Source organism: Hypanus sabinus, chromosome 9 (genome assembly GCF_030144855.1).
Source record: "Hypanus sabinus isolate sHypSab1 chromosome 9, sHypSab1.hap1, whole genome shotgun sequence".
NCBI classification, from domain to species: domain Eukaryota; kingdom Metazoa; phylum Chordata; class Chondrichthyes; order Myliobatiformes; family Dasyatidae; genus Hypanus; species Hypanus sabinus.
This window is the reverse complement of record NC_082714.1, coordinates 94,045,907-94,059,179: the sequence shown is the minus strand read 5'-3', so window position 1 is coordinate 94,059,179 and position 13,273 is coordinate 94,045,907. Positions and strand designations below refer to the sequence as shown.

Here is a 13,273-nt window from a genome sequence, read left to right as displayed (position 1 = left end):
CCTCTTTTATTTAGAGTTATGTTACACAAGTTCAAATCACAGCACGGGAGATCTCTCATGAGTCTACACACAGCGATATTCCGACAGGTTATTAACCATTCTGATGTTTACATAAGCCAACATTACTACACAATCACATTGCATTGTGCTGCTACACAGACCTAATGATTGCCTTACTGCATTAAAAAGGAGCAAACAATCCGCGTGTTCTGCTAGTTGGTAAACTCTCACTGCGCACAGGCGGACGAGGAGATGGTGTTGAGCAGCGGCGAGCTCAGCGAGCTGTGGCTCACGCTGCAGGAATAGCTCGAGCCCTTGTTCCAGGCAGCGGCGGGAACCCGCAGGTAACTACTCAGTCTGTAGATCTGGTCGGTGTCCAGGAACACGGCGCCTGTCGTCACCCCGCTTTCCGTCTCGACTCCATCCACGGTCCAGCGCAGCGCTACTAAGCCCGGCTTAAAACCACTCATCAGAAAGGAGAGAGTGGCAGAACCCGAGTCGGTCTCATCCGGAGAGGGGGTGGGGAGCAGCAGAACTGTGGGCTCCCGGGACTCACTACCTGTGTAAGAGAGAAGACGGAGGGGAATAGAAAAAACATTATTACATTGACTGTTTAGAGATACAAACACCAGCGCCGAAATTAGCACAGGCATTGGAACACAGTATACGGCATTTGTGACTGTTCGGGTACAATCGTTTGATTGAAGATTAACCCGGATTATTCGCAGCATTGCACGGCTACGACGTGACGGCATTTAGATAAAAAATTGGTTTTGAATCTATTCTGCTCTCGGAACTGTATTGTGTTAAAAGATAACTTCAACTCTACTCAAACACTTCGCTAATTGCCCACACCGTGCCCATACGAATGGTTCCTCTGGTGAGACCAGTTCCTTGTTCTCTAATAATTCCCAAACCTTGAACTCTTCGGACAATAACTGTCAATATTAATCCTTCAGTTGTTTATAGAACGAAGGATCCTTGGGATGCCCCGAGGTCGGGAAAGCTCAGTGAATATCCAATATTCGGTACGCAGTAACTGAAGAGAAAATGACGGGAAAAATGAGCTGGTCTGTGAACCAGTAAGAAGCGAGAAAAGTCGAAACTACTCGTTCAGAACCAGATTGCATTCCGAACCAATCAGTTGTCTGCCCAACACTTTCCCCCAGCGTGTATTATTTTAAGTCTGACGTTTTTCTCCTGTGTTTTCTACAATGATAATGATGCGGTTCTTAATCAGAAACAGCGAATTGCGTTAGCTTGAAATGGTGAACACCCTGCCCGTGTTCCAGGATTTACATCACACAGAAAAATGTGGAATATTCGGGACAAACATGTTCTCAGAGGTGGTGAAGGAAGAGGGAAGAGCAGATGACATGCTTGTGGCAGCGATCATTTCCCCGAATTAGGTGTGAACATTGTTCAGAAAGTGTGGGAGAGCGCGATTGGATCGACATTCAAGATTTCCTCCCCAAGGCAGAAATTTAAGCTGAGGGAAGAAAAAAAGTAAAGAAGTCCGGTGAATTTTTACATTTTAACAGAGTGGTGGGTGCATGAGCTGCAGGAGGCAGATGCGTTAGGGGCGTTTAAGAAGCTGTTGGATGGAGACAAGAGTGTGCTGAGAATGGAGTAATATGGAGAATGTGTAGACAACAGGGACTGGTTGCATTGACATCACAGAGGGGCCGTTGTAATAAGACTATTTGAATGGTTCTCTGGTACAATATGATGGGCGATTACCTCACAATCTACCTCCTTATGATCATGTAACTTCTCTATCTACACTGCACTTCCTGTGTGTTTTTTTACTTTTATTCTGCATTAAGCTGTGTTTATCTTAATGCCCTGTCGTCACGTGATCTTTATGGACAGTATGCAAGAATTTTTTTTCTTTGCATCTTGTGAAAAATACCAAAAATAAACCAATATCAATAATACAATGCACGGGCCCTATTGTGTTAAAGAGAAGGGGATGTCAAAAACTACTGAATCCTGCCACACTGACTGAAGTAGATCAAGAGTGTCCAAAAAAAAATTCACAAGTCAAGCGGTCATTACTTTGATTGTCGATGCTGAATCGATTGGTTGAACGGTCTCTTGTGCCAGACTGAGACAGATGGAACCTGCCTTCTGTGGACGGGATTTTATCCAGCTGTGGGGAATGAGAGTGGCTGCAGTCGGAATTGTTTGCAGCAGAATGAGGGAGTCACTTACTCTTACTATCCAGGATGGTGCCTGGACCGATGATAACTCCACTATCCCACGCTGCACAGTAATAGACAGCGGAGTCCCCGGACTCCAAACGGCTGATGGTCAGGATGTGACTGTTGCTGGAAGTATCTCTGGACGGTTGAAAACGGTTTGTAATACCTGGCCCTCGGTATATATCATTGTCCGTCTGATGTTCTAACACCAACTGCGGTCTCTCCCCGGGACGTTGTCGGTACCAGTTCATGCGGTAACTGCCAACATTACCGTTCTGTATCCGACACTCTAACCGGACGGTTTGTCCAGCGGAACCAGGTCCGGTCATTGGGGTCTGATTGAGCACTGGGGCCGCGTGGATAACTGCAACAAAACACAATAAAACCAACAGGTGATTTGGAGCAAAATAAAATTCAGCAGTAATCGCAATTATAACGGATAATCCGTGTGTGAACCAATCCGACCGTCACCTGGTAAATGGGCTAGCAGAACCCACAGGAGATGCAGCGTTGGGGACATTCCTCTGGCAGGTGCAGACAACGAGGGCCCAAAAATTCCGACTGAAACGTGCACAGTTTTTTTCAAAATTCGGTAACCGCTCGGGTTTCAGCGTCTACATACTACGGTCTTCGGGTCCGTTTATTAATTCGGATGTAAATGAGTGGGCGGCGCCAGGGAAAGAATGTGGGCGGAGATTGACTTGCTGACCTTAGGAAACCTTGAATGGTCACCTTGCTGATTTTTAAACCCTTCGCCCTAATTTCAAGTTTGTTTCATCTTCGGTTGTATCACATATCCAGGGCTGTAGAAATTTTAGACATTGTTTCGGCTGCTTTCCTCCAGAACAGTGTTGCTGGCACTCGGCCCCTAGTCAATGCTCGCAATAGTTAATGAGAACTAAACTTTTCAAGGACACATCAAATTTCTACAAGGTCTCTATGCCATCCCAAAATTAGCTTGACAATGCAACGGTTCCTATCTGAGAATGTGTTATTCCTGCAGAAAGCATGTTATTGTTTTGCTTATGAATGAATAAAGTATGTTGCTAAAATGTGTAAGTCCCAACTGACAAGCTTTTTTTTCTTCTCGATAGTCTCTAAAGTGGGCTTGGGCAGAAATTTATTTAACGTCAGACACTGGGGTCAGTCATTGTGCAAAGGGTTTGCGGTGGAACTCAATCTACGCAGAGGGCATAAGGAGTATCCTCTCAGCAGCGAATCTTCCGGGTAGCATTAGATGGAATTAGAGATGTTCAGCAATAATTGCACCGGTGATACAAACGGCTGCAGATGTTCGAATCTGGAGTAATTCCTAAAGAGCTGGAAAAACTAAACGGGCCTTGCAGCATCTATGCCGGGAAATAGACAGTCGCCGTTTGCGTCCGGGAACGTTCATTTGAAACCCCATTCATGTAATTTTCCGACAGTGAGTTATCGAGATATGGAACAAGACTCCCGAAATGGTCAGACAAGGCTGGTCGGAGCAAACATCAACCTGACTGAATTAGTTCCAGCAATGGCCACTATCAAGAGGAAAGGATCTGACCACCAGCCCGTGACATTCCATGACCTTATTTCACCATCAACATCCGGGGGTTACCGCTAATGAGAAAAAACTGGACTTATTAATTTAAGGCTTATAATTTAGAACGTGGTCAGAGGGTTGGGATCATGAAACTCAAAGTTCAAAATAAATTTACTGTCAAAGTGCGGTAAGTCATGATGCAGAATTCTGAGTTTCATAGCCTTGCGGGCATTCACAGTACATATAAATGAATACAATGGAAGTAATGAAAAGCCTAACACTGACAAAAATCAGCCAATGTGCCAAATAAGTCAAACTGTGCAAATACAACCAAACAAATAAATACATACATACATAAATAGATGGATAAAGAAACATTACTTTGCCTTACGTAAACATTCACTTCACACTTTATGTCAACTGGTCTACCTTCAGTCCATGGCACTCAGACACTGTGTTAAAATCTATTTGCTGACTGCATTTGTTGTATCGTTATTGTATCTAATATGTATGGCTTTATCGACTGTGTTTTTCACCTTGGCCTGAGAGGAAAGGTGGTTCGTTTGTGTACATGTTCGTTTGGCAGTAAACTTCAACATGAACTTGCACGCTTGACCTCACCCTTTCACCATTGAAAGTTACTCCAATCGACAACATTTTTCTACACGTGACCTCAAGTGTTCCACATTTTTTTTCGGTATTTTGTATCCCTCCCTGTTTTGCTCTGTAAACATCAACTCAGTCATTCTGCACTGTCCTGATAACCCTGATAATCAACAAACATGGCAATATCACATTGTGTTCCCTCTCCAAGTGTTTGGATATACACTGTAAACAGCTGGATTTCTTTTTTCAGTAAACTCTTGCGAATCACGTCAGAAGGGGCCTGCTGATAATCAACATGCACTGCTTCCACTGAATGCCAATTGTTCCATTGCGTAAGTTATGGCACCATTCCGATGAGATCACCAAGAGTTTTGCCGACCTCTTTTCCTATCCCTGTTTCCCGGGCGATCTGCAGAATCTTCCTTAATGTAAGGACAGCGAGGATATAATTGATCAGATTTACAGGGAATTGTCACCCCGAAGTATCAGGAGGCGAGGCGAGTCGCTGTGTGACTGTCAGGAGAAATGGAAATGGGCATTTAGAGAAGAACACTTCTTTGGCCATTCCGCTTAAAAACAAGTATAACGCTTTGGATACTTTTTTGGAGGATGACCACCCGAGAGAATGCCACGGGGACAGGGTTACAGGCACTGAGCATGGGCCTGTGGTGCAGAAGGGAAAGAGAGAGAAGAAAGGAGCTGTGGGAATAGGGAACTCAATAGAGAGGGGAACAGACAGGAGATTCTGTTAACTTGAACGGGGCACCCGGATTTCAGTGAAGTAAGGGAAACTGCAGTGGTATTGGAGAGGAGTTGGCCAAAGTAAACAGGAAGGAGCTACTGACAAGCATGTCAGTATGTCAGTAGAGAAGCAATCACGTCTGGTTCTGCGGGGAAGTGAAGAAGATGCAGGATATTTGTATTCCAAAAATGAAGAAATACTCAGATGATAAAATAGTGCAATCGGTGCTGACAAGGAAAATCAAAGCTTTTGTAAAAACAAAAGAAATAGCATACAACAATGCAAACATTAGTAGGAAGATAAAGGATTGTGAATTTTTAAAAACCCTACAGAGATCAATTAAGAAATCATTAGAAGTGTAAAGATGAAATACGAAAGCAAGCTAGCAAATAATATCAAAGTGGATAATAATTTTTTTTCAAGTATGTTAAAAATAAAGGAAAAATTAGAGTGGATATAGGAGTGCTGGAAAATGAAGCAGGAGAAATCTTAACGGGTGAACAAGGAGAAATAAATGAGTATTTTGCGTCGGTCTTCATTGTGGAAGACACGAGCAGTGTGCGTGAGAAGGTGCTAAATGTACTTAAGTCACCCGGACCAGCGGCATTGCACTTTAGTGTTCTGAAAGAGGTAGGGTTAGAGGCTGTGGTGACATGATATATGATCTCTCAAAAAAATTGGACTCTGGTACGGTACCAGAAGACTGTTAAATTTTAAAAGTTACTCCACACTTTAAGAAAAGCGGAAGGCAGCAGACGGAATATTTTGACTAGTTACCCTGCTCCCAGTGTTTGGGAAAATGCCAGAGTCAATTGTTCAGGATGAGGTGATGGACTACTTGGTGACGCAGGACAGCACAGTGCAAAATCAGCATCTTTTCCTTCATGGAGAATCCTGCCTGACGAACCTGTTAGCATTCTTTCAGATTAGAAGTAGGGTAAAGGGGATCCAGGGGAAGTTGTATATTTGGAATTTCAAAAGGGCTTTGACAAGGTGCCGCACATAAGGCTGCTTCCCAAGTTAAGAGCCCATGGTATTACAGGAAAGGTACTAACATGGTTAGAACACTGGCTGATTCGTAGGAGGCAGCGAGAGGGAATCAAAGCATCAGACAGGACAGGAAATTTTTTAATTCGGGCAAATTATGAGGATCGAAATCTAGAACTTGCGGGTGTAAATTGGAATGATGTTTTTGCAGGAAAATGTACCATGAACATGAGGTTGATGTTTAAGGATCTCTTGCAGGATGTTATGGATAAATTTGTCCCGTTGGGGAAGATAAAGACTTGTAGGGTGCAGGAATCATGGGTGACAAGTGAGGTGGAATTTCTAGTCAGGTTGAAGAAGGCAGAATACATGAGGTTTTGGAAGCATGGATCAGAGAGTGCTATTTAGGAATACAGTGTAGCAAGAAAAAAGCTTAAAAAGGGGCTCAGGAGAGCAAGAAGGGGGCATGAGAAGGCCTCCCGCGAGGAGGGTAAAAGAAAACCCCAAAGCATTCTTCAATTATGTGACGAATAAAAGGATGGCAGGAGTGAAGTTAGGGCCGATTAGAGATAAAGGTAGGAAGATGTGCTAGGGGCTCTGGAAGTAAGTGAGGTCCTCGATGAAAACTTCTCTTCGGTATTTACCACTGAGAGGGAACTGGATGACGGTTAGGACAATATAAGTGAGGTTGAAATTCTGGAGCATGTTGATATTAAGGGAGAGGAGGTGTTGGAGTTGTTAAAATACATTAGGACGAATAAGTCCCCGGGGCCTGACGTAATACTCCCCAGGCTGCTCCACGAGGCGAGGGAAGAGATTACTCCGCCTTTGGCTACGATCTTTATGCCTTCGTTGTCCACGGGAATGGTACCGGAGGATTGGAGGGAGGCGAATGTTGTCCTCTTGTTCAAAAAAGTTAGCAGGGGTAGTCCGGGTAATTATATACCAGTGTCCCTTACGACTGCGATGGGAAAGCTGTTGGTAAAGATTATTATAGGTAGGATTTATGGGCATTTAAAGAATCATGGTCTGATGAGGGACAGTCAAAATGGCTTTGCGAAGGGCAGATCGTGCCTAACAAGCCTGATAGAGTTCTTTGAGGAAGTTACCAGGCACATAGATGAGGGTATGGTAGTGGAGGTGATCTACATGGATTTTAGTAAGGCATTTGACAAGGTTCCACACAGTAGGCTTATTCAGAAAGTCAGAAGGCATGGGATCCAGGGAAGTTTGGCCAGGTGGATTTAGAATTGGCTTCCCTGCAGAAAGTCGTGCTGGACGGAGTACATTGAGATTGGAGGGTTGTGGCTGGTGGTTCCCCCCAAGGATCGGTTCTGGGACTCCTTCCTCTCGTGATTATTATTAACGACCTGGATGACGGGTGGGTTGGCAAGTTTTCAGACGACGCAAAGGTTGGTGGTGTGTTGTCAATAGTGTGGGGAATTGTCGAAGGTTACAGAGAGACATTGGTAGGATGCAGAAGTGGGCTGAGAAGTGGCAGATAGAGTTCAACACGGAGAAGTGTGAGATGGTGCTCTTTGAAAGGACAAACTACATGGCAGCGTTCAAAGATACTTGGTAGCGTGGAGGAGCACAGGGATCTGGGGGTACATGTCCACAAATCCCCGGAAGTCACCTCACAGGTAGATCGATTAGTTAAGAAATCTTATGGGGTGTTAGCTTTCATAAGTCGAGCGATAGTGTTTCGGAGTCGCGAGATAATGATGCAGTTCTATAAAACTCTGCTTAGGCCATACCTGGAGTACTGTGTCCAGTTATGGTCGCCTCACTAGGAAGGATGTGGAAGAGGAAAGGGTGCAGAGGAGATTTACCAGGATGCTTCCTGGTTTAGAGAGTATGCATTATGATCATAGATTAAAGGATCAAGGACTTTACATTTTGGAGAGAAGGAGGATGAGAGGAGACAAGGTAGAGGTATACAAAAAATTAAGAGGAATAGAGAGTGGACAGCCAGCGCCTCTTCCCCGAGGCACCATTGCCCAATACAAGGAGATGAGGCTTTAAGGTAAGGGGTGGGAAGTTCAAGGGGTATGTCATAGGAAGGCTTTTTAATCAGAGAGTGGTTGGTACGTAGAATGCGCTGCTTGAGTCTGTGGTGGAGGCAGATACACTAGTGAAATTTAAGAGATTACTAGACAGGAATATGGATAAATGTAAGGTTGGGGATAAATGGGAGGCATGGTTTAAGGGTGCGCACAACATTGTGGGCCGAAGGGCCTGTACTATGCACTACTATTCTATGCTCTATGTTCTATTTTCTAGATAGCTGCCAGTGACTGTGGTGTTCCACAGGGGTCGGCATTCGGACCACTTCGTTTTATTCTGTATAAATTAGTTAGATGATGGAATATATGGCTTTGTTGCCAAGTGTGCAGATGATACGAAGGTTGGTGGAGGAGCAGGTGGTGTTGAGCAAAAGTCTTAGCCAGGTTAGTAGAATGGACAAGAAAGTGGCAAATGATATACAATGTTCGAAAATGCATGTTCATGCACTTTGCCTGTAGAAATAATCGTCCGGCCTATTTTCTAAACCGGGAGAATATCAAGGGATCTTAGATGCAGTGGGACTTGGAAGCATTTGTACAGAACATCCTGAAGGTTGACTTTCACTTTGAGATCGTGATGTGGAAGAAAAATGCCACGTTGGCATTCATTTCAAGAGGTTTAAAATACAGGAGTACGGATGTGATGCTGAGGCTTTATAAAGCACTGGCGAGGCCTCATCTTGAATACTGCTAACAATTTTGGGCTCTTCATCTTAGAAAGGCTGTTCTGGCATTGGAGAGGATCATACGAGGAAGGTTTAATGGCTCTAGGCCTGCACTCACCGGAATTCAGAAGGATGAGGGGGATCTCATTTAAACCTTTTCAATGTTGAAAGGCCTAGACATAGTGGGATAATCTAGGGCAAGAGGGCACAGCCTCAAGATAGAGGGGTGCCCTTTCAAAATAGAGATGCAGAGAAATTTCTTTTGACAATGGCTGCTGAATTTGTGGAATTTTTTGCCATACGCAGCTATTGAGCCGATCTCGTTGCGTGTATTTAAGGCAGAGACTGTTAGGTTTTGATTGGACATGGCATGAAAGTTTATGGGGAGAAGGTTACTTTCGAGAATTTCCATTCTGAATGTAAAATTGATAAAGGTTAACCATTCCATTTTAAACTTTTTCTTGCTTACTTATAGTGGCAGTTCTGGTGGGTCTTCATGTCTCCTACGACGCTACTCCAGCGGGATATAGAAAGGGTATAATATTAACGGGGTATTTTTCCACTTACATTGTGTGAGACTACAACTAGAGATATGGTATAAGGGTAAAAGCTGAAATGTATAAAGGGAACATCTTGAGAAACTTCTTCACTCAAAGGATGGTGAGAGTACAGAATGAGTTACCAGGGGTTGTGATGGATGAGGGTCGATTTCAAAATTTAAGGTGAATTTGGATGGAGGGAGGGTTCTCGATGCTGATGGTTCGGGTGCAGAATTATGGGACAAACCATATTAATATTTCGGAAAACACAAGATGGACCGAAAGGTGTGACTTGGTGTTATGGTGCTCTATTACTTTATGACATTCCATGTTTATTTTATCCTCAGCTCTGGGGCACAAACTACAGATTTCACGACATATGACATCGATGTTGTACCTGATTCTAATGCTGATCCTCACTCTGATGAAGGATGTTATTAACAGCGAGCCATGTGTGGGACATCAAATCTCCCTTTTCATGTAAATGATTTCGTTCATCACCATTCTGCCACCATCTTTGGATTCTGTGTAATAGATGAGAGGAAATTTCATTCAATTAAATGATCGTCTTATGTGAGACGATATCAACGTTTATCTAATAACGGCAGTGTAAAACATTCGCTTGTTTATATTTCTGAAATGTTATCCTGCAGTTTGGGTTGTTTAAGGCTTGTTCTATCGATTACCTTTTATTGGATAGTTGGGGATGGTGATTAAAATTTGAATACGTGTCGTTCATAACCTGGGATATGTCAATTCTCCCTCAACACTGTCCCGACAGTAGGACACTGGTCAGTCCAGTTAATCTCCCCCTCATTCAGTCAAGGGCTTTCGATTTTCTCTCCCAGGATCCCGTGAATTTTGTTTTAGCTGCTGATCAGAGTCGCGGATGTATGGATAAATGGATAGAGTCGAACTTTCTGTGTTGTGAGCAGCACTGAATCAGCTGCGAACCACGTCATCTCCACATGGGGACCGGGACGCGGCTTGCACAGACTTTATTTAGCGACAGTTACACAAATTGCTGCTGTTTCTGTCTTGTTTGTATAGTGGTGCAGGTGGCGCGGTCACTAAGTCCCGGGAAGTTGGGGGCGTTGAACAGATATGATAGAACTTATGTAAATTCTTTCAATCTGAGAAACTGCAATAATAGGAAGAGACACATTCTGAAACTGAATCTTGAAAATATCACCTTACACAGTTGGAATTAGTTGTGACAAGCGATGAATAGAGGGACAGGGAAAGAGAGAGGTTGAATGAGTTATGGGAAACAGGAGACACAGAGGGTGAGCCGGTAAGAGCGGGGAGGGAGAATGAGACGGGGTGAGTGAAAAAGCACTGGGAAGTGAGGCAGAATGAGTAAGAAAAGAATGTGAACGGAGAGAGTGGGTGTGAGAGATGGGGAGAGACAATGAGAGAGAGAAATAAGTGGGGTGGAGGAGATGATGATTCATATCTGTGTCTGATAAATGTATAACTTTGATAGTAGGGAACAGAAAACGCAGTTGACAAACATAAGGGTTTGAGAACAGCCCAGAGGCTGATCGTGGGATCGGTATCTCTCTACATCTCTGAATAAACCCGCCGCATAATCTGAGGAACCCGATAAATGTTTCAATACCTGACACACAGGAGAATATATAACATCATGCATGGATTTCTCGCACATGTTACGCTGTCATCTAAGATCTGAAATAGCCATAACCCCAGCACTGCCCAGCCGAAAACCGCAGCGCTGAATCACGTTCTGCACAAACATCTATCCATCCCATCCTGGACTCTGGACCGTGACTGAAAATGCACGGGGCATTTGGAGAAAAAATCGACAGGCCCTGACTGAATGGGGCCACGTCATCGTTGTCCATCCTATTCCCGCATTCAGAGGACAGAGAGTTTGCGTCCTCTTTGTAGTCGGACCATTATCTTGTATTTCGGTGTATTCACCTTTCAGTTCCCCGAAATTGTTTGGTTTCCCTTTTCCAGCCTGTCATTACGGGTCAGTTCTCTCCTCCAAACAGCATAATCAGCCTGGGGCAAATCGATCCGAAGACTCTCCTGTTTCCTCTACTGAACAATTGCCATCCAACCAAAATGTCCCGTCATCAAACTCCTTGGAAACAGCCAACATTATTTCCCTCACAGCTTGCTGTATATGGGTGTCATTAATCTGCGAAGGATATAAATGATCCTTCGTTTTATTCGTTGTTACTAACTTCAAACATACTTTGCCCTTACATATCAGTCCCTACAATAAACAATATTGATTAGAAGCCTCAGGAGTAGTTCTAGTTGAACCTCACTAACAACCAACTATGAGACAAATTCCCTGTCTCTAACGGCCGCGACATTTAGACTCACAGAGGTATTCAGCACAGAAATGGGCTCTTCTACCCAATTTCTCCATGCCGACCAAGCTGCCTAGCTGCGATTATTCCAGTTGTATGAGTTTGACTGATATCACCATAAAATTTTAATATCCCTCTAACTGCCCGGATGTCTTTTAAACTGCACAATTTTACCTCCCTTATCAACTACTTCTGGCATATTGTTCAGTATATCTACCACTCGTTTTCGGATCTAAGTCTCCGTGTTGATCGTGTAACCATTACTTCCCTTGAGGAGAGGACTAACTCAAAGACATGATCTTCTATGGCTTAATCGTGCTACATCAACAACCTCTCACTGATTATCAGTATAACCAAATAGCAGCGTATTGACTGCAGTGGGACGAAGTCGGAGATCCTTCAGCCTGTCCTCATCAAGAGATCAGAAAAACCGGGATCTCCTAATTTCCATGCATTTTAATTCAACTTCGCATTCCGATCTCGACATGTTAGTCCATGGCCTTCTCTACAGTCATGATGAGACCACACCCAGGCTGGTGGAGCAACGCCTTATCTTCCGTCCGAGGACCGTCCAACCTGTTGGCATGAGCCTCGACTTTTTTCAACTTCTAGATGCCCACCTCGCTCTCCTTCACCATTCCCCATTCCTATTTTCCTCTCTCACCTTATCTGTCCACCTCGTTCCTCGGTGGTCCTCCCTTTGTTCTTCCCTCCATGGCTTTCTGTCCACTCCTGTAACACTACCCCTTCGCCATCTCTGTATCTCTTTCACCAATCAACTTCACAGCTCTTTACTACTCATCACTTCTCCATCTACCCCCACCCAAGGATTCACGCATACCGCTGTGTTTCTACTTCCCTCCCCCCATCCTTCTAACTCCGAATTCTCAACTTTTTCTCTAGTCCTGATAAAGTCTCAGCTCGAAACGTCGACTATTCTTTTCAACAGAAGCTGCTGGCCTGCTGAGTTTCTGCAGCATTTTGTGTCTGTTGCAGCTTCTTTCTTTCGTGCCTGATGGTTAATCGACATAGAGATCAATTTAAACAGTTAAGATTGACAGTGCAAATGCGTACTGAGACTTTTTAGAAATACTTCTTCATCTTAAAGCATGAAACATTGGAGCTGCATTGGGCGATTCAGCGTAATGACGTTTGACCAGCACTGTACACAATACTCCAAATTCGGCATTACCAATGCCTCGTACAATTTTAACATTACATCCCAACTGCTATACTCAATGCTCTGATTTATAAAAGCCAACATACCAAAAGCTTTCTTCACCATCCTATCCACATAAGATCCCACCTTCAGGGAACTATGCACCATTCTTCCTAGATCACTCTGTTCTACTGCATTCTTCAAAGCCCTACCATTTACCAGGTATGTCCCATTTGGATTATTGCTACCAAAATGTAGCACTTCACACTTATCAGCATTAAACTCCATCTGCCTTCGCTCAGCCCACTGTTCTAACCGGCCTAAATCTCTCTGCAAACTTTGAAATCCAACTTCATTATCCACAACACCACCTACCTTGGTATCATCTGCATACTTACTAATCCAATTTACCACCCCATCATCCACATCATTAAT

The 13,273-nt window shown here is 43.9% G+C and overlaps 1 protein-coding gene across 1 annotated transcript; it reads right to left on the bottom strand.

The window, feature by feature from the left end:
• Positions 1 to 227: 227 nt before the first annotated feature.
• LOC132400085 (immunoglobulin kappa light chain-like) lies at positions 228 to 2,724 on the bottom strand. The gene is made up of 3 exons (XM_059981163.1): positions 2,670 to 2,724; positions 2,215 to 2,568; positions 228 to 559 (listed from the first exon to the last, which is right to left on the bottom strand). Exons 1-3 carry the CDS (start codon positions 2,722 to 2,724, stop codon positions 228 to 230), a joined length of 741 nt encoding a protein of 246 aa, XP_059837146.1.
• Between the last annotated feature and the right edge of the window lie 10,549 nt (positions 2,725 to 13,273).